Source organism: Bombus impatiens, unplaced genomic scaffold, assembly GCF_000188095.3.
Source record: "Bombus impatiens unplaced genomic scaffold, BIMP_2.2 scf_2222, whole genome shotgun sequence".
Classification (NCBI taxonomy): Eukaryota; Metazoa; Arthropoda; class Insecta; order Hymenoptera; family Apidae; genus Bombus; species Bombus impatiens.
The window spans coordinates 1,530,193-1,555,392 of record NT_178641.1 but is presented as its reverse complement, the minus strand read 5'-3'; the positions used below and the strand labels follow the sequence as shown (position 1 = coordinate 1,555,392).

The 25,200-nt window shown below is 35.9% G+C and overlaps 4 protein-coding genes across 6 annotated transcripts; 3 read left to right on the top strand and 1 right to left on the bottom strand.

Annotated features, from left to right (window-relative positions):
• Positions 1-2: 2 nt before the first annotated feature.
• LOC100744671 (syntenin-1) lies at positions 3-3,132 on the bottom strand. Of its 2 annotated transcripts, none has more exons than XM_003494343.4 (8): positions 2,946-3,132; positions 2,588-2,653; positions 1,780-1,968; positions 1,602-1,712; positions 1,271-1,506; positions 1,044-1,197; positions 855-964; positions 3-782 (listed from the first exon to the last, which is right to left on the bottom strand). In XM_003494343.4, the coding sequence occupies exons 2-8, from the start codon at positions 2,636-2,638 to the stop codon at positions 728-730; spliced, it is 906 nt and encodes a 301-aa protein (XP_003494391.1). In that variant the 5' UTR covers positions 2,639-2,653; positions 2,946-3,132; the 3' UTR covers positions 3-727. The 2 variants fall into 2 exon arrangements, with proteins under 2 accessions (XP_003494391.1, XP_033180252.1); XM_033324361.1 differs by lacking the exon at positions 2,946-3,132 and adding an exon at positions 2,869-2,889.
• A 672-nt stretch (positions 3,133-3,804) lies between these two features.
• On the top strand, positions 3,805-16,877 carry LOC100744551 (CKLF-like MARVEL transmembrane domain-containing protein 4). The gene is made up of 4 exons (XM_003494342.3): positions 3,805-4,186; positions 15,002-15,169; positions 15,251-15,364; positions 15,838-16,877. Exons 1-4 carry the CDS (start codon positions 4,013-4,015, stop codon positions 15,919-15,921), a joined length of 540 nt encoding a protein of 179 aa, XP_003494390.1. The 5' UTR covers positions 3,805-4,012; the 3' UTR covers positions 15,922-16,877.
• A 747-nt stretch (positions 16,878-17,624) lies between these two features.
• On the top strand, positions 17,625-20,987 carry LOC100744349. The gene is made up of 5 exons (XM_003494340.4): positions 17,625-17,768; positions 19,371-19,507; positions 20,007-20,180; positions 20,472-20,591; positions 20,674-20,987. The coding sequence occupies exons 2-5, from the start codon at positions 19,388-19,390 to the stop codon at positions 20,746-20,748; spliced, it is 489 nt and encodes a 162-aa protein (XP_003494388.1). The 5' UTR covers positions 17,625-17,768; positions 19,371-19,387; the 3' UTR covers positions 20,749-20,987.
• A 180-nt stretch (positions 20,988-21,167) lies between these two features.
• On the top strand, positions 21,168-24,339 carry LOC100744231 (protein singles bar). 2 transcript variants are annotated; one of them, XM_033324362.1, is made up of 6 exons: positions 21,168-22,176; positions 22,299-22,612; positions 23,098-23,280; positions 23,445-23,585; positions 23,658-23,817; positions 24,194-24,339. In XM_033324362.1, the coding sequence occupies exons 2-5, from the start codon at positions 22,460-22,462 to the stop codon at positions 23,733-23,735; spliced, it is 555 nt and encodes a 184-aa protein (XP_033180253.1). In that variant the 5' UTR covers positions 21,168-22,176; positions 22,299-22,459; the 3' UTR covers positions 23,736-23,817; positions 24,194-24,339. The 2 variants fall into 2 exon arrangements, with proteins under 2 accessions (XP_033180253.1, XP_024227705.1); XM_024371937.2 differs by having other exon boundaries at positions 21,168-22,612.
• The last annotated feature ends 861 nt before the right edge of the window (positions 24,340-25,200 follow it).

The following is a 25,200-nucleotide window of genomic DNA, read 5'->3' as shown; positions in this document are numbered from 1 at the left end:
ACGGAGTATACATTTTATTTCAAGTTTGTACAGAATTGGCACATTGCTAATATACAATACGAAATATTATATTTTTATCTAAAGATTCTATGAAGATTATATCAATAGAAAAAATAGATATGATAAAATATTACATAAATGTAATAAAAAATCAGAGATTAAAACTGTAATGTGCAGTTTTTATACTATGGAAATTGTTTAAATATGCACAAACATATCGAATATAATTAAGCGTCATTGTTTAAAATACTTTCATATAAATTGAATTGTTAAAAAAGGATATGAACCTTTTTTTTAAAAGAATTAACAAATATTCTTATTTAAATAACAAAGATACCCTGGACATAGTAATAAATAGTGGTTATATTCCAAATAATAAAATGAATAAGCATTACATATTTGTTAGGTATTATGTAAATATGAAAAACGATCTAAATATACTTTTATATATTACCATTCCTTTTATATATGATAAATAATGAAAACTTCCAACTATTCCCATTAACTTTTTAGTTAAAAAAATCGAATAATAAGTAATATAAAGATATTAATTTTTTTAATATGACTTATATCTTTATCTTTTTATTATATCTTTTTATATATGTGGAATATAAACGCACTACTATACCTGATTTATATATAGTGATTGTAATATGAAAGACGTACATATATATCTCTAAAAAAATAAGATATAAAATTAACTTTAAAATACGAATTCAAGGCTATTTTAAAAATCTGGTGTAGAATGGTCCATAAGTGTTTTCAACAAACTGTTGTTCATTCTGAAAAATATTATTTCGATAAAATATTTGCAATATAATTAGACATAATGTTATATACTAACGAAAATATACTTTTTGATCATGTGGTCAAAAATATACGATGGAATAATCGTCAACGTGATTATACTCCCGCCTTTCCCAATCTCTTCCGTGACTTCTTTGTCTTTTAACCCTATAACATTCTAAACCATTTTGTGGAAAAGATATTATTCGAACTTATTAACTGTAATACACATATAAATTTATTATGTCGTAACAAACCTTTCCGTTAACTTCTAATATTTGATGATTTGTTAAAAGTCCATTTTTGGCAGCAGAAGAATCTTTAATTAAAGAGACTATTTTTCCATTTCTGAACTGAAATCCAATATATTTTATCCTATCTTTGTGCATTGTTACTGTGCGTTCAAATGGTCTAGAATTGACAAAATTTAATAAAAAAATAGTAAAATTATAATTTTACAGACTAAAAAGGATATGTAACTGACCTGTCCCTTACTATTACTTTAATGCCATTAATGTCAGCGTTTTTGAGCATTTTGTGAACTTGTTCCATTGTATATCCAGCAACAGAGACATCATTGATACTCAAAATTTGGTCTCCAAATCGTAACCCAGCAAGTGCAGCAGGCGAATTTTGCCTTACTAGGCATACGAAAATGCCATTATCTACATTATTAACTCTCATACCAATTTTACCATCTTTATCCTTGCATAATATCAACTATAACGATAAGATAAAAAGATTATTCCCTTTCAAGATATAAGATACTAATATTTTATATATATCATATAACATAAATATGGAAAATTACTTACTTCTCTTATACCATTTGTAACTTGTGCTCTCTGTAATCCTAAAGACTGGCCAGATAATGGTGCAACCATACCTGCTAAAGGACCTGAGGTTACAGGTGTACGTACCATCATCTGAAACATAGATTTTTTATAGTTATTTTGCTGTAAATTGTAAGTTAGTTAAAGTCCTATCACTTACATTCCGTTTAACATGAGAATATTCTGGCATATTTTGTGCTATCATTTCTTCAGTAAGTTCCAAACCCATATATTCTCCTAATGAAGGATATAACATATTAGAAAGGGTATTATGCGCAGGTGCAGATGGTTCAGTTTGTTCTTGCGATATAGGTAAAACATTGTGTTGTGACTCCATTTGTAGTTGAGCCTGCAAATATGACATAAATTAATATGCAAATTAATATGTTGGATTAAGGTTGGGATTTTGGGCGTTTGATGAACCTTCACTCGAATTTAGTAATAACGGCGATCGGATAGTCGAAATGTTGACGACAACGAATGGAACGAACCTGAGTTCGATAACGAATTCACGGTCAACGGGATGACGAATATGAAGTGATACACGTATGACTTAATGTACAATTAAAACTTATCTGAATGAACTGATCTGCAGTCCAAGTGGAACTGCCCTTATATATTCTTCTTCCCACTTCTCGGGTTAATATTTGTTTTTAAGGAGAGCTACATAATTATCCCATACCTCTGTCAGGTACACGTCCCTCCCGTGACCGTAGCTACGTTCAGTGACCCGTTATGTCACTTCGAGCCCAAGCCCATTGTCATAAAATCGGATTAGAACACTAAGACTTAGTTTTCTTACTTAACTGTAGCTATAATAAAAGTCTGGACTAGGGTATTGGGGTTTTTCCCAACATTCCAAAAGGGAAGTCTCGATATTCTTTCATCCCCGAAATATAATATATAATATGTGAAATAATAGATAACTTTACAGTTAAAAATATATATAGCTAGAAGTTTGATCTTACCTTCATCATATGATCCACCTTCAAGTCTTCGAGAGTTGGATACAGAGACATTTTGTATAGATTTTGCTGAAAATAAGTATACCTATATAAAATATGTTTTTACGGAACAATTTGTTTGTTAATTGTGAAACGAGGCAATAAACAAGGATGTAAAATTATTTATCGCAATTTAAAACAGTGACAGTATAAACAAAACAGAAATAGATGTATGAAATTTAAAACATAGTAAATATGCAATAATATATATGATATCGTAATTCAGCCGACGATCATCTGCATACCGATGCGATGAATGTACTGGATATCTAAGACATCTTGCACAAATGTTTATACCTAGATACAAGTTTAAATACTATACCTCTAAAAAGATGATTAATAAAATACGATACTCCTATTACGATGCACAAAGCCTCTGGTCAACGTTTCACTACTTTATGTAAAAAACACGAAATTACACGTCTTATACGTCATGAGAGGCACTTGAAGCATCATTGATAACCTACAAGTGATGAACAAAACAGCTCTCCCAATGGGATGTATCAACGTCGATTCCGTTAGGGCAATTTGGTGATTGGTTTACGCTGTTGCAAATAACGTGCAGTCAGAAGCTATTGGCTTACCATTGCCTCTACGTTTCATCACATGTTCGATCTCTATTCGAGTGACCAATGATCTTCCAAATTCTCTTGTAACCGCGCCAAGGCGCATCTATTTAAAAATACATCCATCATATCAATGATTTCATTAATAAGGTTAAGTCAAATAAGTTATACACCATTTTTTATTCTTCGACAAACATACATTTACTAGAGTATTGATATTCGCACACATAAATTTTAATTAACAGCTACTTTGTTCTAAAAGTTCTTAAGTTACAAGATATTCTACACTTTAATAATCGTATAATTTTCTAAAGTGGGGATGCGAAGAGATATTTTACATGATTGTCAAATATTCATGATGCAATTCTGTATTGAATTATAAACCGAGATCTAAAGCGAATATGATAGAGTTTACAGAGGAAAAATATTAAAAATTTGTGGAATTTTTAAAAAGGAGGTACAAAATGGAATGAAATGTATTTATCGGTTGGCATAGATAAGGAAGAAGTGAAAGAGCCGGTAAACTCGTAAGACGTGGCGATTGGCTTCAACTTCGTTGACAAGTTAAAGAAGGAATTGTATAAAGGTGGGGGAAAATAGAATACGGTAGGGGAACAGCGGGTTGTTGGCTAATACGTAGGTAGTGTTCAATGGTGAGGCCTCCGTGCGGGCCGTGGTGAACCAACAGGTGTTTCGAACTTGGCAGTCGCGGTACCGGTTATCTTTATTTTCTATTAGTGTTCATATTCACACCGGTATCCCTTTCACTGACGAATATACGTCGAATTACGTCGTGGTATATTTGGCGCGAAGAAAACATAATATGATGTCGGAGACCGTTGTGACAATGGACGGTTCCAGCAATAACGCCAGCAACAATCCTCGACAGGTGCCTACCGTAAAGACGGAACCGGTTCAACCTAACCCTCTGTTAGGCATTACGTTGAACGTGTCCTACTTCAGAACGATACCTGGTATCATTAAACTCGCGCAAGTAGTAAGTAAAATCTATCGACCATACTTCGATAATTAATCTTCTTCTGATTAAAATGCAAGATCTAATTAATCAAACAGTCAGAATTAAACGTGGTTATTAATCATTAATAAAACAAGGTAGCGCTGATTGCAATCTAAAATTTTTTCAATAATAATGATTAATGATATTTTTGATATCTTCGCATATGATAAAAACAAACAATATCGGAAAAATTAATGTATTGTAAAATTTATCGCACCGAGTATTTCGATTTCCTTGCATTCGTGTATTTTTCAAACAATGTGATAGATTAAGTATGTAGTATTATGCAACTGATTCTACACAATACATTCATGTTGATAAAAATAGAATAACACGTACTAGTAAATCTCAGACGCATGTTTGTTCCACGTTTCAAAGATATAGGTACATATCGTACACACACAAGATATAAGTACACATCGTGTTTTTCAATGTGTGTTGCAAAGTAAGAACAGCTACTATGTCGTTTAGACGGAGTTTTATTTTTGCGATGTTGTTAATCCCATTGGAGTTTGGCTAACATTCATCATCGTTTTTGCTACTACGATCCTATTATCTTTCTGCACTTTATTGTTATTTTAAACGCGCATCTTTTTCAGCATTGCGCAATGTCGTGTCTATTAAATACGACTTACTTTTCCGAGCATGCAGTAAAGAGATTTACTATCATTTAAAAAGTAAGGGAACATACGTAGTTTCGAATTTCGTTTACACCGTAACGTTAAACCTGCAACGGCATAACTACATAACGGTAATCTGCTCACGGAACGATTAACGAACTATCATCCACTATCTTGAAACAGTAATAATAATTTCTTATAAAATCCGTTTCCATACGAAGATTAGAGAAAGAACACAATTTCCATTTTTTGCAGGGGAACAGTTTTAAAATACACTACTTAGATTGCTATCATATCCATGTTATCACAATTATCTTTTTATTTAATTTTGGCACAAACATTTTTCCTCCTTTCTCGCCACAAATATTTCTCTTGTTAAGAAGATTAATATATTAAAAGATATTAAAAGATATCGTTTGTCTTAAGTTACATATACCTTTGTCTTCTACAATATTTCCTCAACTATATCATTGAATTTAACAGATCCTTTCAGCTATTAGCTACTGCGTATTAAAATATTCCTTTTTCTAAATTATAAAATGTCATTAAAATAGAAATATTAATAAAATCGTGCTGATTGTTTTTGATTTTCCGGCTGCGTAATGGATTCCTCTTCGAAATCGACGGTACCGTTAAGTGATCAGCATCAGCAAGCATCGTTTCTCTTTGGTTCACGCACGTGCAATCAGAGACACGCCCGCTGCCTTTTTCCGGTTTATATTTGCTCGTAAATAGATGCGCATTGTTTTCTATCTATCGAAATAAATGAGCTAATTTATGTAGCGAGACATAAGCAAAAAGGTATACATATGACAAATCCTGACGGTGATTTTGCAGCAGTACGATTAAATTACTAGCAGATAGAAATCAAATATGACCAAGCTATTTATTTCACGAGACTTTTGCTGTCCTCGAATCGCATTTATCGATACAGACGGTATATTATCGGTTGCATATTTATTTACGTGGTATGCAAAGTGTTATAAATTTTACATAATTATTAGCCTGTGGATATTTATACAATTTCATACTTTTACGAATTAAAGAAACTATGTAACTACTAAGGAAATGGTACTTAAGCAGAAAATTTTGATCATCATTCGTAAGAAGCACTATAAGTGCTTCGAGTATTTTATATATCTTCGCATCTTTGGTGCATTCGATGAACTTTTATGTGTCTAAATCCTCTAAATAAAAGTATACACATAATTTTATCTTAACTTTCAAATACGCAATTTCAAGTTTTAAATGAACACGTAAACCGAATATATCTTCTTAAAGAAGAAAAAGCAACAAATCTACAAATATCAATGATGTGAAGGGGAAAGAGAACCGGTTTTTATTAAAGATGATGATCGCGCGTGATTGACCAAAGTCTTGGAACGATTCCCGGTCGGTGGCATAGTTTCGATGCGCTCGACACACGTCCCTACTAACTAGACACACGTTCGATGACCATACATGTTCATCCCGATGACCGGGACCATACGTGGCGTCCCACATACTCACAGTTCCATCCTACTGCCATACGTCGAGGCCGTACCAACGGTATCGGAACGATTCATTAAAAATTCATGCTGTCCTTGACTTTTTCTCGATAATTTTTCGTTCTTCTACCAACTACTTTACCGTTCATAGGATCCACGTGTGCGACTCGAATCAAATTTCATTGAAACTTTTCGTGTCTTTTAGCTCCAGGAGGTTAAATTATTACAACGAGCAATTACTACCATTGATGAACGAATGCCCAAACCACGATGAATAACGCCAAAAACATCGTTTCTATTAATCCTGTTTAGTATTTGTGAGGTTATTTGTTATGCAAGTCTGTTGTTCCAGCCTTCGACTCTGATCATTAGCAGCGAGACTCCTTAATGTGGAATGCATTAATAAGAAATAGATAGTACAACTAATACAATACGAATGTCATTTACCGTGTCATTCACGTACGTCATATTTATTCTCGTATATGTATTATGCCGCGTGTACAATGATACTCACGAATAGAATGAATCCAGTATATTTCAGGGTCACCGATGACATAGATCCTACAACTTTTAAGTTGTTCAAGTTCTTACACGTTTCTTATGTCTCTAGTTTCTTACCCATTAATAAATTCATTATCAACAAGCTTATATCTTAGTTACATGTTTCAACTTTTTGTTCTACGTCGAGTCGTAAAGGCAAAATTTAAGAAGACTTTTAAGTAAACATAACCCCAATCGTTTCGTACAACCAATATCGCATAATCTTTGTAACAGTGAACACAATGGGAAGAAATCGCTTCATTTGAGTGGTGAATTTCGGTCAGGGTGATACGTACTTAGTCGTTCAGTAATTTTCATTGATAGAGCGTGAGAAGAAAACGCGCGGAAAAAGTTACACAGCCGAACGGAAAACACGTGCATGTGGAACAAACTGTCATCGATACTGTTGCTAACCTCGCCAAGATGGACGTTTGTTATTCTACTTATCGAACGAACTACAGTAGAATCTTGATTATTCGAACTGATCACGACACACGTTGTTTGAATAATTGAATTTTCCAGGTAATAGAATAATTCTTTTTCCACGTGGTCATTTATTTTAAATATTTCTAATATTTCTAATATTCCATATTATTTATATTTTGTCCGCGTATGTATAATTTCGGTATTATTTTTAATTTTGTAAATACATATATACGATATTATCGACTATGAAAAGATCCAATAAGGATTTCGAAATAAAAACGTCACAATTTCTTTGAATTTTTATTCTTATCTTCAAATATTTCTCGTGAAGTATTATCTTTAAACATTCTATCAATGATCGATCGTTCTGCTAATCGTGGTCCTGATAATAACATCGTACTGCATTCCTTACATCGTGTAAGATATCATTAAGAAATTTCGAGAAATCAATAATACTCGTATTACTAGATACCTGAAAAATACTCGACAGCTAGAAACACTCGAAGCACATGAATTTTAGCTAGTTCACAGACGAGCAAAACACAAGGAATTGTGCAATATCGATCACGACGACGATTACAGAGTTCTAGGTACACGAGTGTCTATGGTGTATAAGCTGTTCAAGAAGCATATCGCCTGGTGCAACAAGTTATGCAGTAAACTCAGTAAACACACGCAACTACCTACCTTATACGCAAGGACAAGCCGCGCCTCGTAACACAGAGAAAGAGACTCAAGCGGCAAATTCAAGTCATATAAATCTTTTTTCCACGTTTGCGAAAGTATAAGCCAATTAATTAGATCATACGGCGAATCTTTATAGATATATTGAATATGGGCGTCGATTTATATTTCTTCTTCTTATTGGTTTTGCGATCTTGGACGATATCTATGTGTACTTGCAATCCTGTTGCACGACCTAATCTCTTAGGTATATAACTCATACATTACACCACGTGGATGAATGATTGAGTAAACGATTTACATATTTGAAGAGCAATAAGTAGCATTATTATTCATCTGTAGTTTTTGTTTCTTCTTCGTAGAATGACGCAAACTGTGATGAAGAAAGATATGATTTACATGGGAGTATAAAATATTTACGTATACATCATGGGAAAGGAAATACAAGAAATACGACGTAAGAAATAGTTAACGCGTTACAAGGAATATTTGTCGACACGCAAAATACACTTCAAGATCTTTTCTATTACACTCGTGTCAGGGTTAAATCCGTAACGTTATTTAACGCGATTTATATTACTAATTACGCAGTTATTTCTCTATAACCGGTGTGCATTTCATTATGATCGAACAAGCGCGATAACGTACGTTGGCTCATTGCAATTACGTAATCGTTTAATAAATCGTAATGTTGCACAAATTGATTTATAGATAAAAAGGGGCCTGTATCACGAACAGTAGTCTTTTAAACAGAAAAAAAAGTTACAAAAGCCCGCGAACTAGCGTAAATCCTGATAATTTTGAAAGTATTTGCCAATTTAAACGAGTGGAACGAACACGAAACGTATCAATCTATGCGAATCGATCGACGTTTCTTTTTCATATAAGTCGCAGTTTCCGGAGCCATTTATCGCCAAGAATGAAAAGCATAATTATTCGTTGCTCGGAAGTTACGAGTCCAAGTCGTTCGTCTCCGATTGTAAAAGTATTATTTCTGGAACCTTAAGATAAAGCGGAGAACTTGTTAGAGTCATCACTGTTTTAAGGAGTATACGTCATTTCCCTGACAGAATTATACTAAAGTTTAGCGCTATAGTTTTAGAAATGACGCGTGAAACAAGCCGATAAATGATATGACTGTTGTTTTAACATCGTTCTTCCCTTACACAATAATATCCCAACTTTAACGAGTAATATCTATTAATAAACTGATAAATTACGCGTTGTTTTCTAGCGATGACTCGAATCGGATGACTTGTAAGAATGAATAAAATTTACTTCTAACATTTCCTTTACTTTATTGTTAAATTTGTTACTGTTATCCAAGAGAATTTATCAATACCAATCACTGTCCTTTTGAACTAATCTAACATGTGATTTATCGTCATAATTTAAATTCTGAACTAGAAAACGCTCTGTTTTACAATAACTCTGTTTCACACGATCATGCTTTTCTCAGGATTTCTTCTTAATTTCGATTAATTGATCGTGACGAGATGAAAGAATTCTAGCTTTGTAAACTGTTAGTCTAAACTGTAGGTAGTAGCCACTTAGTAATCGTACACGAATAGCGCATGTGCGTCGTAAGGTTTCTCCTCGGGTTATATCTTATCTGTTATTTCTAAGTACTGACTTCGCATTTCAATTAATTATCTGGACTTTAAGTAAGCGGTTTCCTACATGCACGAATCGCAATCATGTTACACATACGTCTGCAAATGAATGCCTCCTGAATTGCTGCTGAAATTTTTACACACACACGCGTACACGTCTTTTATTTACAAATATCTTTTATCGCGTTAATATTGAGTTTATTGTGCTATTCCCGCTGTAAACACTTTTTCCACTTATTTGATAAACTCGTCTGACACTTAGCGATAGTAACCAATAATCCAATTCGTGTAATATTTCAGTAATTCGCGTCCTCATTCATCACCATTGACTCGACGATGAAAACTTGGAATTTAGTGGAACACTTGTTGCTAAGTTTAGAAGAGCATTCGCTTCCACGAAAATTGTCTTCGTTACACATCCGCCCTCCTCCTCTGTACGTTTCATTCAAGTCAATCTTGTTGCACGTTTTTTGGTTCAATTAAGCTTGTCCAATGTTAAGAGACGCCTGAAGCTTCGACGAAATATGGAAAAGTGTCGTACGAAACCGTTACAAGTCTTTACGTTTGCCGATACGTTGCAAAAGCGAAAACTATCGTTATCGAAATGCGGCGGCAAATGTGTGCGCCGTCAATGCGATGATGTCATGTTTCAGTTCCCTGCTCATCAATTGCATATCTACTACATAGTTTAAGTGAATGGGGCTAGAGCGGTTCGCTATCATCTTTATTACGATCGTTAATGTTATGTATGTATATTAAAAGTGGCGCATTAATGCTTGTAGATCGTTCCCCCAATGAATAATGCAGATGCCTGACCTATATTTCCTAACAGCTAGTTACCCTCCTTCAAAGTTATTTTAGGAATCGTCGTTATTTCGTTTCAAAAACATCATACCGATACTAAAGAATAGAAATTAGATAAAAGGAAACACAAGTTATTTCTAAGCAAATCGAACGATTATGTCGCTAATAGTTTAATAACTTGTATAGTCGTTGCATAAGATATCGGTGTTAGGAATTCTCAGTCGAACGTTTATCGCGGTCGACGACGTTTTCAAACGAGTGAAAGTGAAATTCTTCCTTCGGTATACAGTTCCAATCAGCGTTCCAATCCTTCGCACTTTCGCGCCCGTTCACCCTTTTGTACATTCCAGCCTCTTGTATATTATAAACATTCGTATCTAAATTTCATGCCAGCAAGGTTCGCGCGCTATTTTTACTTCTTCGCAACGCTAAACGTTTTGTCGTGACTGATTTATATCTAGTAGGTTAAATTCGTAGATTGTTCATAGTTGACGAGTACAAGGGAAGGAATATGACTAGTCGCATGAACAGAGAGTATCAAATGGAATAAAATACGACGTCGAGTGTAGCTCGAATCAAGGCCGTGCCTTGCTTTAAATATAACTTTCTTTAGGTGAACGATTTTCATTTGCGACAAACAACAGCTAGAAAGAAATCTAACGTAGGATGATCGAAGTCGGTTGGTTTCTAGGATATAAGAAAGTTTGATCGATGCTCGGTATTTCTAATGACTCTAACCGAGTATCGTACCGGACAGTCGTAAAGAAAGACGAGATGCGAAGGAAAGCGGTTAAGTATCCGCACGGGTGGACGCTAGTCGACGAAAATATCGAGAATGTAGAACGCGTGAAGCTCGATCCCAAGACGCAACGAGAACTGGGTTGTTTGGTCGGCGAACACGTGTTCCTGGAATATCCGTGGGCGTATGTGCATCGAGACGTTGTCGCAAAGTTCGCTAAATCACCTGATTCCTCACTGGCGGTTTTTCGAGAAGATATCGAAATTTACGAGGCTGATACGTTCCTCGTAGGCTATTCGTCTACTAAGTTAAAGTCCGACGACTTTGTGATTTGTCTCACCGAAGAAGCGAGGGACCTTGTACGACAGCGAAATAGAAATATTACTCGTATTATCTGGAAGAAAATTATCGGCAATGTAATAAAGACCGTTAAACCGTGGAACTCTTTAGGCAGTGACTTGGAAGTAGAGGAAACGTTCGTCAGGAATACGAGAGAATATTTTGAGATAGAAATCGTATTACCTGGAAGATTTCTGAATTCTTGTCGAACGTTATGCGACAGAAGCGCGAATGATTTTAGAGACAGTTACGTCCAGCTGATAAACGAAGACGAGAAATTCGAAAACGTGGATAGAAAATGCATTTGCAGGGCTGTTCAGACGTGTATGCAACCTCGTGAAACATTCGTTCAAACGTGCCCCGAGTATCCTAAAAATGCATGGACTCAATACGCGTGCGAAGACATTTTGAGCGAGTTTATGGTTGCGAATAACGAAGAAGAGGGACAGTTAAAAGGAGGATCGGAAAAAGATGACGACGATCGGCCACACAGAGAGGACGCTATTCGATGCAAGGAAATCGAGAAACCCAGAGAAAAAACAGCTTTAGAACTATTTTTAGAAGCTCGTTCGCAACAAATGATCGATGCAATTAAATATAACGCAGCTGTTAATTTGCACGTGGATGATATTGAAAATTTATCTAACCAAGAAGAAGATATCTCAACAGTCTTCAATACGCCTGCATTTCGTGAACAGGTGTCGTTCACTGATTTCAATTTTACGGCCAATAGAATTGTTTCTGACGTTTCGTTGCATCCAAAATTGACGGAATACTTAGCGATTTCGTACATCAGCAAATCGAAATTTTCTAGACAAACTCGAAAGAACGAATATAGAAGCAAGACCGAATTTCAAACCAGAGTGCTCCTTTGGAAATTAAACGATCCACTTCGTCCACAGCTTGCACTTCAGGACCACAGAGAAATTTACGCCATTTCGTTTTGCCCTCACGACGATAATCTTTTAATAGGAGGTCGTTCCACTGGTCAGATAGTTATCTGGAACATCAAAGAGTTTCTAAATAATCTCGACGACGGAAATATAAAACTTGGAACGTCGACACGAAACAGTTTACCAGTGTTTCGTCCTATCGTTGTTTCGGACAGACATCGTTCTCATCAGCTACCTGTTCGAAACATTCGATGGATACCTGCCAAACATAATACAGAGCCAGATGGAAGCTTGACAAAGTCATTCGTTTCTTCTGACGTGCAACTTCTAACCGCTTCCGAGGACGGCACGATAGCAGTTTGGAATATTTCTCTTCTTTCGAGACACACTGTTCGCGATGATGGAGATTCTGACGAACCTCTTCGGCCGAGTTTTCGTATAAAAATTCAAACTGTCGATGAAGAGCTGCAGTTTACTTCTTTATGTTTCTGCTTTCCACCTATCGTCGCTGAACACGGTGAAAATTCGCCGGATACGAATAAAAATGACGTAAGAGAAAAGCATTGCATAACGAAGTATCTATGGATAGGTTGCGTAGAAGGGTTGATAACGTGCGCGTGGGAAAAGCAAATATTCGAAGAAAATTCAACAGACATTATCGAATGCGATATGTTAAACTGTTCTTACGCACACAATGGCCCTGTTGTAGAGATCACGCGGTCGACACATCTTCAAAACGTGCTCCTCACAGTCGGTGGACGAGTGTTTGCCATTTGGAACGACGATCATATCGATTCTCCTTTATTTTGGAGAGCAACTTCCTCTCGTTATACGAGTTGTTGTTGGGCTAACGAACCTGGGGTATTTTTGGTCGGCAGCCAAGACGGTAACCTTGAGATGTGGGATATAAAGAACGAATCGACCCAGCCGATATTTACCCAAATCGTTTCATTGGAACCAATTACTTATCTAACCTTGTTAGAATCTCCTGTATTATATAACGATGGTTTCAAGAAGATAGGCGTAGGCGATGGTGGTGGATTGTTTCGTGTGTTCACAGAAGCCGAGGTTTCTCGTAACGAAAGCACGATAGAAAGAATGGACTGGTTCGAAGAATATACTTGGAAAGAGACACGAAGGAAAAAGCTTTTCGCCAGTTGGCAGAACGATTTTGTCAATAACGACCCTGCTATAGTGGCGAAAAAATTAGCAAGGCACGAGGAGCAAGTTAAAAGAGAGGCGAAAGAGGCGAGAGAAAGACTTAGGAGAGAACAAGAGACAAGGTTGAGGTTGAAAGCGGAGAAAAGGGCGCGAAACGTTCCGATTCCAAAAGACGTCGCGTGGAAATCGAAGGAGTTCGACAGAATGAAAGAAGTTCTTTTGAGTAAAAGGAATTTAGTTCCCTCGGAACTCGAAGCAAAGAGGATTCCTTTCGTCGCTTTACAAGCTGAAAGAGACGCAAAATTGCGGAAGGTTCAAGATAAGATCGTTCATAGGGATGTTTATTTGTTCAATACATTATCCGCAGAATTTCCTGAACTTCTCGAAACGAAGGCAGAAACCCCGGAATTCGAGGAATTTATTCCGATAGAACTGGGAAAATCGCTTAATTATTACGTTCAGAAATTTACTGAAATACGACGTAAAGCTAACGAAGCTTTCGACCAATCGCGGGGAGACGCAATCGCGAAGAGAGACGTCAACGGGAGTCGTAAATTCCCGTTACGATTATAATAATCGACACCACGAGTTCATCGATCCCTTAATTTCCGTTAAGATAATAGGGATGATTCAGTTAGCATAACACTGTGATTCACAGGGTTATAAGGTTTTTATTTTTTCCACTTAAGTTACACCACTTAAGTTGCTTATGATATATATCGTCGACAATGATTTAGATGTATAGAGATGTATAGAGACGCGATACAATGGCACACTATTCGTTCATGATAGAGCAAGGCTAGTAGAGTTTTTGTTATAGTTGACGTAGCAATAAGAGAAAAGACAGAGCTGAACTAACCCGTTACTGACATGTCGACTATTCTAACGTTGTAGAATATGTAAAGTTGAAAGCCGTAAAACCGTAGTAGACAATACTCTTCAGAAAGCGATTTGGAAAAAAGATATTTGTTCGGTCTGAAGGACCTTAGCTAGCAAATTACAGGGATATATGATGGGTCCTTAAGACTATTGAGGGTCTAGATAGAGGGTCGTAACAAAGCGTTAGAAAACAATTTCTTAAGGTGTTCGTGTTTTTCTTCTATTCATATGCGATAACAAGTAAAAGCAGTGGTAAATTGATCTTTAATAGATTAACTTATCTACAGTACTTTTAAAGTGTAAACGTGGAAGTTCCGTGGATCATTAAAAAAATTCGTATAATGTCCTCGAACATTCCAAATTTAATATTACATGCCATAACATGTTTGACAAATAATTTATGTAAATAGACGATTTACAACTAATACGAACCAGCTAAATTGGATCCTCCATAACAAATAATACACACGATTAGAACGTAATAAGTGGAGTGTCGTGTTCGAATTAGTTTAGACATGAAAATCCCATATGTGCATAATGAGAATTGACATATCGATTCGATGATGAAAATCATTAAATTAAAGGAATGCGTGTTTCAATTGGTTTCAGGGTTTTGGTATAATATGTATGTCATGTGCCTCACCGGCATTGGTAAGCGGGTCCCATTGGTTTCTATTCGTCGCCGTAACAGCTTTCATCGCTACTCTTTTATGGAGTTTCACCTATCTGCTGTCGATTCGAGAAGCGCTTAAGCTACCTATCAATTGGATCGCAACGGTGAGTAAACAGCTGAACAGCAATTTTCATTTTGTAAACGCAACTTCACCTCGTACTTACAAAGCGTCCGTTCAATTGCAGGAACTGTTGAACACAGGAATATTCACCTTCCTTTATCTGATTGCCTTCGTGGTTCAGTTATCTGTCTGGACCTCGTTAATAGGATCAGCGGTCTCAAGGAATATTGCCGCAGGGGTAAGAATAAACGTGTCTCGTCACTAGACTGCAGATATTTATGCAAATTTATGTTTCTATGAATATAATTAGACAGGTGGAATCTATACTACCGCTCATAAGTATCCTCGTCGCTGGTCAAATCGTAGTAACATGAATTTTACTATAGCGTAGTTGCATTTCTAAATTTCCCAAGAATGCATAAAAATCCGCAATCTATTTATTCCATTCTACTCAACTACGCATTAAATGAAAAAACAAGATACAGTTGTTCAAGAAAATGTTCAAACATTTATAGAAATCTTTTATGAATTAAAAATTCAAAATGCTTTGTATAACACGCACGATATGTGGATAAAAGGTTTCTGCGGTAGGTGTCCAGATACTTTTGTGAGCAACTGTACGTGTTTGACGACCCAATCGAAGTCGTAAAACGCCCCGGTTTTTACCTACTAACGAGAATAACGATTAAAATTCTTCTACTATTTGCGTAGGTCTTTGGAATCTTTAATACATTGGCGTACGCTGCCGGGTCCTATTTCCTCTACGTCGAGTTCAGAAGCAGTAACACACAGTGAAGAGAAGCAAAGGTACTCGAAGAGACGCTAGGTACCTGAAGAGCACCTACGACACAGCTACTACACTCGGGTTTTCGCGATCGTACGTTCTACGAACAAGAGCAAGATCGTGGACAGACGAATGAGTCGAAGCTAGTCCAACGAGGCCCCCGCCTGATCATGTGTTGTAGCTTAACGAGAGACTCTATAATATACGTGCCTTAAAGATTGATCAAACTGGACGATCATGCTATTCGATCGATAGGTTTGCGACTACGGTTTTCTGGGATCATGCTCGCTACTCGAACGATTATAAAACAAAGATGAATACAGTTTACCGCTGGTTTAGGACGGGTTAATGCGCCGAAGAGATATCAACGATTCTTAAAGTTTTTGTTTTGACGAGATTCGTGTATCCTCTTCGTTACGCGGTTCATTTTTTCACTGTACAAACATAATATACAATAATAAGGAAAATGTTACGGTTAAAATAAAATGTAAAGGTTACCTTTTAAAAGCAAATTGTATTTCAGAATCGATAAAATCCATATTGGATGTCGATCTCTTCTTTTCTCTTTTTGATAATATGCAATGGATTATATAGGTTGTTCATCGATGTACCTTACGCGGCACTTCCCGTCCAATTTAATTTTCTAATTGTACCTTTCTCGCACTACCGCGACTTTTTATTTATATGTATACACGCATTAGTTATATACGTTTATATATATATATATATAAATATCTGTTTTATATAGTTAATATATTTGCACAAATTGAACGCTATACATCGTTTTTTCTTCCTTTTGTTTTTTTTTTATTTTCTGACAATCACATAAAGGACACTTACGTAATTCACTTTCATTGATGTAAAAGCTGTTCGCTACTACGTGAATGAATGTGTTCCTGGATACATTGTACTTTTTCTGTACACATTACCATTGAAATATATGTTCGTTTTTGACATTGTCTTTGAATTCCACTTGTACAGCGTTCCGATAATGCTTCCTCTTATCTCAGTGAGTCAGATGAGGAAAATAAAGAAATTTTGGAATGTGTATAACTTTTCGTTTTCAATCTACAAGAATAACATCAATGGAAAGCTAAGCATCAGTGGAATGATTTATCAAAAGGCAGTTAAGAAGTTATATACAAGCCTTGCAAAAAGATCGCCGACTGTCTTCCTCTATTTAATGAATGATTCAAAATCAACTAACGTCAACCAATTATCAGAGTGGAAATTAAAGGATTGTTATCGAGTCCGATTAAATGCTGTCATATGCTGTTTTTACATTCGTTGCTTTACTTTTTGTCTTACTTTTTATCACATTATCGACTTTGGTTATTATCCAAGCTAAATAGCAATGAAAAATATTTTGCTTTGACTGCTAATACTAACTCACAACGCGCTATAAATAAATGTAAATCAGAACACGGTGCGTGAATATTGTGCTCGTGGAATTACGTCTGACTATAAAGTCAGAAAATTAATTGAGAATTTTATCGAGAACCTTGAAATTTTATTCACCGGAAGCTCCTAAAAAATTGCAAGGATACGAAACCATAACTACGTTACCAAAACTAAGTTTTAATGCTTAAACTTGAAGTTTGTACTTCATCGACATATTGATATTTTGCTATGTGATATTACACATAACTTTGACTACGCATCTTATTATGTACACAACTACGTTACTTTCTTTCAATTTAATGTTGGTATACGTGTATACTACACGTTCATTCTCTAGTTAGGAAGACGGATCCAAGTATGATATCATCCATGACGTCACTCGTGCTATGGTTGGAAACGTAAGTCCGCACCTCAGTCATTCGCAGGCGATCAAGGCGCGACCACCTACCTTATTAAGGTCAGTGTGAGATTTGTATACATTCCGCCTATTATTGCCGGTTGTGAGACGTGAATCAGTGTAGTACAATTTTAACGATATACATTTCAATAATATAATTCCTGGGAAAAAGTACTTTACACAGCTATTATACAAAATATACGAAACAGTATTTATATAAGATCATTATGCGAAACTTATTATTATTTATTTTCGCTCGAGTGTTTTGATAATGAGAAGAAAGACAGAAATTTCAAAGAATATCTCAGATTAAATAAACAACACTTGTTACGTGCTGTCAAGCTGTCTGAATTCAAATTGTTCCTATTCATACGTTTGATTAATTTGAACGAGCCTTTATATTAGATGTTATTCTTATCTTCAATTTTTTAACCTCTTCCCATCGGAAGACGAAATATCTCGCAACGCAATGTCGTTCGTGATACACTTTGGACGAGATATGTTGCAACGTAAAATCATTCGTGTGATGTTTTGTACGAGATACCTGTTTCGCGATGCATTATTGGATACTGTATGATGAGGTACATATTTAATAATTTCGTTTTCCTATGCGAAGGGATTAAACGATATCTTTGGCACATACAATAGCATTTTATAAAATATGTCACTACGTTTGGTCAGATCAAAACATTATAGAATTCGATTTTTCCTTATCGTGTATTATTATTAAATATACTATCAGGAATAGATAGGAACAAGATAAATATATTATGAATAAGTTGACAGGAGAACCTAACAATTATCCGGTATCATTATCGTACAATTCTTTCTTTGACACACATTCACTTAAAAATAACTGATGACTAAATTTCACACATGCTCGCCTGTAGCCATGCTAATTCGGGTGTGTTCGTGATTCGAATTCACGAAAACAGTATCGGTATATTTTGAATGGACCATGAGGTTTATTATTAAATTATGAAAATTAATTCGTGTACATAAATTCGACACGACATATTTATTTAATAAATATTTATTTTAGGTACTTTTCTGCATAAAGCTTTAATTTATTATTCTAAGTATATGACGTTTATTTTACTTATCTTTCTTCTTTATTTATTTAAACTCGCACGATTCTTGGCCTATGAGTATTTCTCTGTTTTTTAAGTACAAGGTATTAACGGTTGCGTTCAGTATGATAAGAGGTATAATGTTTTTTTATATGACTTTATCTTCTATATCCTTAAAAATACCGAAAGGAGAAGTGATTCTGACAGTTGGACGCGGTATCGATCAGTAGCAAACATTAAGGGTGCGCCGGGATGAAAGAAACGATAACGAAAGTGAATGCATCTACAATCCCTTTCTCGTACATTACTATGAATTACTGTCGCTCTCGCGTTCTATTTTTATTTATTATTTGGCAAACATTTAAACATAACGTAAGATATATAAAAATGAGATCAATATACAAGAGTATGCATCTTCTTGGGTCGAATGAATTTCGCGAAAGAAGAAAGTCTGTCGACGAAATAAGGTTACGCCCTAAAAATCTCTGGCCTTGGCCTTCTTCTTACCCACAGACTTTCGCTTAAATATGTATTCCGAAGTTGTTTTCTTACGAAACGCCCACAGCTGTAATGTGCTGCTTTAAAATTTCAGAGTCGATAAAGAAGGAGATGACAATGTCGCATTCGGTAACCATTAGAACTCAAACGGTAACGAGCGGTTCCACATCAGTTAACATCAATACCGGTTATTTAAAATCCTTTGGCGGTCTATTTAAATTGTTTGAAGTGGTAAGTATCTATTAGAAATGTTTTAACGTAAACTGGTACATATAAATATTCAAACGTGTCGTAACTAGCTTCCCTTGTTAATTAACATATAAGATAAATACCTACGCGATATTTCTGTACAATATGCGTAGTTTTATATAATATTTGTACAATATTTTTACGTATAATTAAAACTCAACCCGACGATAAATGTAATCATGAAAATCAAACTGTAGGAGCACTAACTCTGTAAAAATATGCACATATTCATCTGGATGAAAATTATTATGCTCGGAATTACGAATTGCGGAAATACTATAGTACATACAGAAACTAAATTTTGATATATTCCGACAATGAATGACATTTTAATAAAAAAAAATTCACATTTTTCAACAGAACTCGTGCCTAGCAAATATCCACAACATTTTTAATCTCTTCTCTCTAATTAGGTTCCCATATCGTTATCAAAGTTCCGCTTTCATCCAAAAAAATGAAATCCAAAATTCTTTCGTTTTAGGCACTTGGAGTTGTGTGCGTGGCAATAGTAGCGAACAACTATGACAGCTACGTATACACCGCAGAACTATTCTTCCTCCTAATAACAACGACATTTTTGATCGGTACCTTTATTTTGCTTCTAAGTTGCTTAGCTTCCCTTACAACGTCCACTATCATTGCGAAGACTGTTTATGTAAGTTTCACACTGTGTACTTACGGTGAGGCCCAGTGCAGCCGAACAATGTGGTACGATTGCGATTTCGCAGCAGTCGAAACTCTCTAACGATACAACCACAAAATGTTTCCGACAAATGATCAAATATTGTACACTAAAAGTTAAAAGTATAGTAGAACTCCATAGGAGTTTCCCAATTTCGTAACTAGTTTTCGTTTTCGTTCGTCTGCATCGGGCTTAATTAAACGAAATAATCGATGAATCATATCAAACTAAACAATTAGACTTATGCCTCGCGTCTTTTTTTAGGAACTTCTTTATCACTCTATAGCATTTGGATTATATTTAGCTGCGTCTTTAACATACGTGGTGCATGTGAGTAATAACGTGAAAGGCCGAAGAGGATACGAAGTATTAATGGCAGCGGCAGTAAGTGAAAAGAATAAAGCCACTCTTTTTACAACCATCTGAAATTTTACTATATATTACTGTTGGCTATGTTTTCTTTTAGATTTGTGGTCTTGTAAATTCAGCGCTATATTTTCTCAGTACGATCGTTGCTCTTCGCACATACAGAATACATTAACAATGCCTTGTAACAAGAATTCGGACAAGTTTTGAAATCATATATTCAGCTATCGTGTTTCATATATTTCGCAAACCATCGAGTCGGGCATTATATAACGCGACACGCCTTTTTATACACTGTTTTCAAATTTAATAAAAGATATTTTTTTGTATGGTACTTTATACATTTTAAATATATTTATACAGTACAACCGCGATATCTCTCCTGGCTATTGAAACGTGTTATAATATCGTTCTGAAAATTGCTGCAATTTCGGAATTGTTTATTTGTAAAACAGCAGGAACCGTTTTTATATACTGTAAATGCATATATTTGTATAATCAAGTACATACGCATATTTATTATAATTATATATAATTACATAGACATATATTTATTGTACTAATGTGTAACGTAATAAAAAAAAAACAAAAAAAAAACTACGGAATCCGCTAAGCTATGGGAGTAGGTTAACGAAACCTAAGTCCAATTACCTACTCGTTTGTAGGAGAAAGCCTAGCTTTTTTCCTTTATGCACATCGGCGTGTGACTGACGTAATTATGAGTCAGAAAATTCGAGCGTAACGTCGACGAAAATGAAACTTTCGCACGGCCATTGACAGGACGTGGGTCTGCACGTAGCAACGTATGCGAGAGGAGTTTTGATAAAGCTGTACAAAGACAGAGAACAGGATACTGCGGTGCTATGCATAATGTAAGCAATTACATTGTGTATGCGAACAATCGAGGAATCTATGGATCTCATTTACATTCGTCGATCCAAAAACGATCAAACCACATCCACCATGATTTCTGTTACAAGCAAAGCCACAATTCTACGCCGTGAAACAAAACGAAAATCAAGAAATAAGAAAATTGCACAGATTTTTTAGGAAATCGAGCTTGAAAATCTCGTCGAGTACAATATCCTGGAACGAACGTAATTGGAACTTTCTTCTCACAGATGCGAACATTTCTATGCGGTTTTATAGTCACGGGACGCACTGTAGAATCCTCGTTGCAGTTTGATTGTTTTTCAATCTACCAATATAAATCTGATCTATAGATCCTTCGTCTATATATCGCGCAAGTTTGTTATTCCTGCCTTTCGTCTTATTTTCCGACTTCTACGAATCACTTTATCGTATATATCAGCACCGAATGCAAATTTTGTCTCGCTTCTCTGGTCTCTTTAAAAAACATTCCTAATCGCATGTTTCTTTTTTACGTTTCCCGTGTCGACGGTACAGCTGGTCGGCCACATATTTCGGCGCGGCACGTGCCAGAAATAGACATCGCTATCCCTTGTGTCGAATACGACGTAGGGGGTGCAACGACATTTAAAACGTTCTGCATCAACCGGAGAAAACACCCTCAGTTAGTTGCAAACAGCTCGTCGACGCGGCTCGCGTTCTTTCCTGGCTTGTTACAATAGTTGGCTGTTAGGTACGCGCACAGTATATCTGTCGATCAAACGACAATCTCAGTTTCGAGCGTGTAACGGATCATCGAGTTGATTTATCCTCTTCGTTGTAATGATGCGAATTAATCGCCGTTTAACCAATTAGGGTGATTGAACGAAGAGTCTGGGTGAACACGAGACGGTTTAACGAACCTATAAATCGCAGCCTCCTACGTGCATTTTGCAACAACTACGACCCAGGCAGGTGGAAACGAGGATCGTGAAACCAGCGTTAATCTGTAGATAGATCGACGACGAGACGATATTATGGGTAGAAACGGAACTGGTCCGGTGATCCGGATGTCTTCTACGGGCACGCACGCTGCTGGGGGCGTAGAATGTTGTTACTGCAGATGTTGCACGTGTATACACGTGGAATTTCTAAAAACTCCACCCGGTCTTCTAAAACTGGGCGAGACGGTGAGTTCGATGATTCGAGAAACGATTTTTTATTTATATATACGAATATTTCATATGCAGAGCTTCTCTACAAATATATAGGTCGTTCAAAAAGTTTCTTTCGTTTTATAAGGAAATAACGGATGCACGACATTTTTCGCTTTATATTATTTTATCGAATTACGTATGGTCCATTTTGTTCTATCAAGATAATGATCACAATGTGTGACAGATTATGTCTGTATAAAGATACATCGTCGTAAAAGACGTGTCTGTAAAAGAAAAACACTTTTCCTAAGACAACCTAATACTTTGCATGCTGGAGCATGTATCACGAATATGTTCGCGAACAGTGACAAATAGACGACGAACTATTCGTGAACCATCAGAATATAATGTACCTCAAAATATGATACAATGAGAAAGTGAATAAACTTGTGTATGAACTTATTACACGATCTAATAGGTATAACAATAGCAACCAACGAGATACATCTGTTTTTCAGATCGTCAGCGGACTGATACAAAGCTTGTTAATTAATTACGGTTTAAAATACAGTACGACGATCGGTTCAGCTTTCGAAGGGTCTTTAACTACGTCTTCCGCCTGTTTCTTAACATCAGCGGTATTACTCGCCTGCTACATCGTGTCCGAAAAATCCTACAGACTGATTCGATCATCTATATTTGTACGTTAAACTTGTACAGCGTGATTTATCGTTCGTAAAGAATCATCCTCATATGTTGCGCTTATTCGCGCGTATAATACACAGTATCTTAAACGCTATTAAACGTTCAAACATCCGTAGTCTACAACTAACATAACCAGAAATGACATTTTATTCTCTTCTAGGAATTGATGTTCAATGCATTAGCATCCTTCCTGTATTTAAGCTCGGCTTCCTATTTGGCATTTTCCACGAAGCTATTTCTCCTTCCAGAATATTACATAAGGCCAGGGTTCGACGTTTATCCTGCAATGTCAGCTGCTTACGTACGTATTCTATCCTTAACAACGATATCTGTTTGTGCGTTCGTTCTTGAAATCGTTCTGGTACTTTCGTAGATTATGAGTGGTTTTGTCGGAATACTACACGGGGCAGACGCATATTTCTCTTACAGGCATTATAAGAGCGGAAGATGAATCGGAGGGGGAGTGAAATGTATAAAAACATCGCACGATTCGTGACCGAATCAAGATCCAAATACAGCGTACAATGTACAAGGTGAGTAATACGTATAATTCGAACCAAATTCTCTTTAACATATCCGCTGCTACTGACGCATACGTTGCGTCCATTCAATTATTTAAGTAACGCAACCGTTGCATTTAATCTTCGTGTTCGAATCTGTCGCGTCTAGATTCGAATCTAGTTGAAAGTATGCTGCTCCTTTTTCTCAAAATAGATGCTTCGAATCTAATCTACGAGCGAAGCAATTATACTGGAAATAAAAAAATTCTTCGGGAATGGTTCTTTAAACAGTCGTATCGTAGCAGCAGCGGATTTACTTAATCGTATTGAAACTGTTCTTCAAAAATTAATTTGTGTTTTTTCATTTTACGCGCATCGTTCGTTTCAACGTCAAAACGAAACTATATAGTTACAGAAACTATATCCACGTCAACGATCAATCGAGAAAGACCTTTATTTAAACACTTATGTTAAATTAATACGCGTAGCATTCCAAAATTATGTAACGAACGAAAATGTTATAAAAATATAGAAAACGAGCGTCGTATTTATTTAGATCCTCCTTATTCTTAATCCTTTGCAAGTAACGTCAAAGATAAAGACTATCAATTTCAATAATGCGAGATAATTCCTGAAGCATGAGTCAAATTACAGGAATCTTCTTCCGTGCATACGTCACTTTTTTCATTCACGCGCGTTACTATAGAAAGCCTAGTTTTCGGTGAAAATTTTCAAACGAAATTCCAATTTCGATTTTTACCAACCTGGAAACATTCGCTGCGTCGATATCCTTTTTCGCATTACCTGAACACAAAAAGCAACCAAATATCAATGCTCAATGTCTGGGTATTTCCATGATGTTTTGTGCACTATTTTACGCTACATAGGAAAGTTCACATCAGATGTTGAATATCTGATACGGAGTGTGCGAGTTGTATAGAAAATATACATACAAACTGTAGAATCTAACACGCAATTTTTTGGTTGTTAGATATCGAAATGGATTATTGGTTTGTGAGATACATAGAATGACATAGAATGTGAGATGCGATGGAACGCGTGCATGTGGAACACGAGGTTTTATCTTGTATCTTCCATTCGCTCTTCACGCAAAGAATCGTCTCTTTTTCGGCTGTATTACGATTTCCGGAACAGCCTGTATAAACGCGCAAAACTATCCAGAGCGCATATAATACACAAAAATATATAAAATCCGGAAAGCAAACTCTTTATTATAATATTTAGAGGGCGAGACGAATCTCTACGTAATTTTCATTTCTTAAGTTGCGTTCATGAAAATGTGAATTTGTTTACTCGTTAAAGTAGAATGTCGAGTACGTGTCATACCGAAGTCGTACAAGATAAAGTTTAGCGTTTTGCTACAAAAAAATGAACACAACGACGTTGAACATCGTC

What these genes read in the sequence shown, in the direction of transcription:
- LOC100744671 (XM_003494343.4), bottom strand. Translation starts at nt 2,638, where the DNA reads ATGTCTCTGTATCCAACTCTCGAAGACTTGAAGGTGGATCATATGATG. An exon ending in AGGTGGATCATATGATGAAG is followed by an intron (nt 1,969 to 2,587) that starts GTAAGATCAAAC and finishes TCATATTTGCAG; the next exon opens with GCTCAACTACAAATGGAGTC. An exon ending in AAAGTAATAGTAAGGGACAG is followed by an intron (nt 1,198 to 1,270) that starts GTCAGTTACATA and finishes TGTCAATTCTAG; the next exon opens with ACCATTTGAACGCACAGTAA.
- LOC100744551 (XM_003494342.3), top strand. Translation starts at nt 4,013, where the DNA reads ATGATGTCGGAGACCGTTGTGACAATGGACGGTTCCAGCAATAACGCC. An exon ending in TCATTAAACTCGCGCAAGTA is followed by an intron (nt 4,187 to 15,001) that starts GTAAGTAAAATC and finishes AATTGGTTTCAG; the next exon opens with GGTTTTGGTATAATATGTAT. An exon ending in CTATCAATTGGATCGCAACG is followed by an intron (nt 15,170 to 15,250) that starts GTGAGTAAACAG and finishes GTTCAATTGCAG; the next exon opens with GAACTGTTGAACACAGGAAT.
- LOC100744349 (XM_003494340.4), top strand. Translation starts at nt 19,388, where the DNA reads ATGACAATGTCGCATTCGGTAACCATTAGAACTCAAACGGTAACGAGC. An exon ending in TATTTAAATTGTTTGAAGTG is followed by an intron (nt 19,508 to 20,006) that starts GTAAGTATCTAT and finishes CTTTCGTTTTAG; the next exon opens with GCACTTGGAGTTGTGTGCGT. An exon ending in AAGTATTAATGGCAGCGGCA is followed by an intron (nt 20,592 to 20,673) that starts GTAAGTGAAAAG and finishes GTTTTCTTTTAG; the next exon opens with ATTTGTGGTCTTGTAAATTC.
- LOC100744231 (XM_033324362.1), top strand. Translation starts at nt 22,460, where the DNA reads ATGGGTAGAAACGGAACTGGTCCGGTGATCCGGATGTCTTCTACGGGC. An exon ending in TGATTCGATCATCTATATTT is followed by an intron (nt 23,281 to 23,444) that starts GTACGTTAAACT and finishes ATTCTCTTCTAG; the next exon opens with GAATTGATGTTCAATGCATT. An exon ending in CTGCAATGTCAGCTGCTTAC is followed by an intron (nt 23,586 to 23,657) that starts GTACGTATTCTA and finishes GTACTTTCGTAG; the next exon opens with ATTATGAGTGGTTTTGTCGG.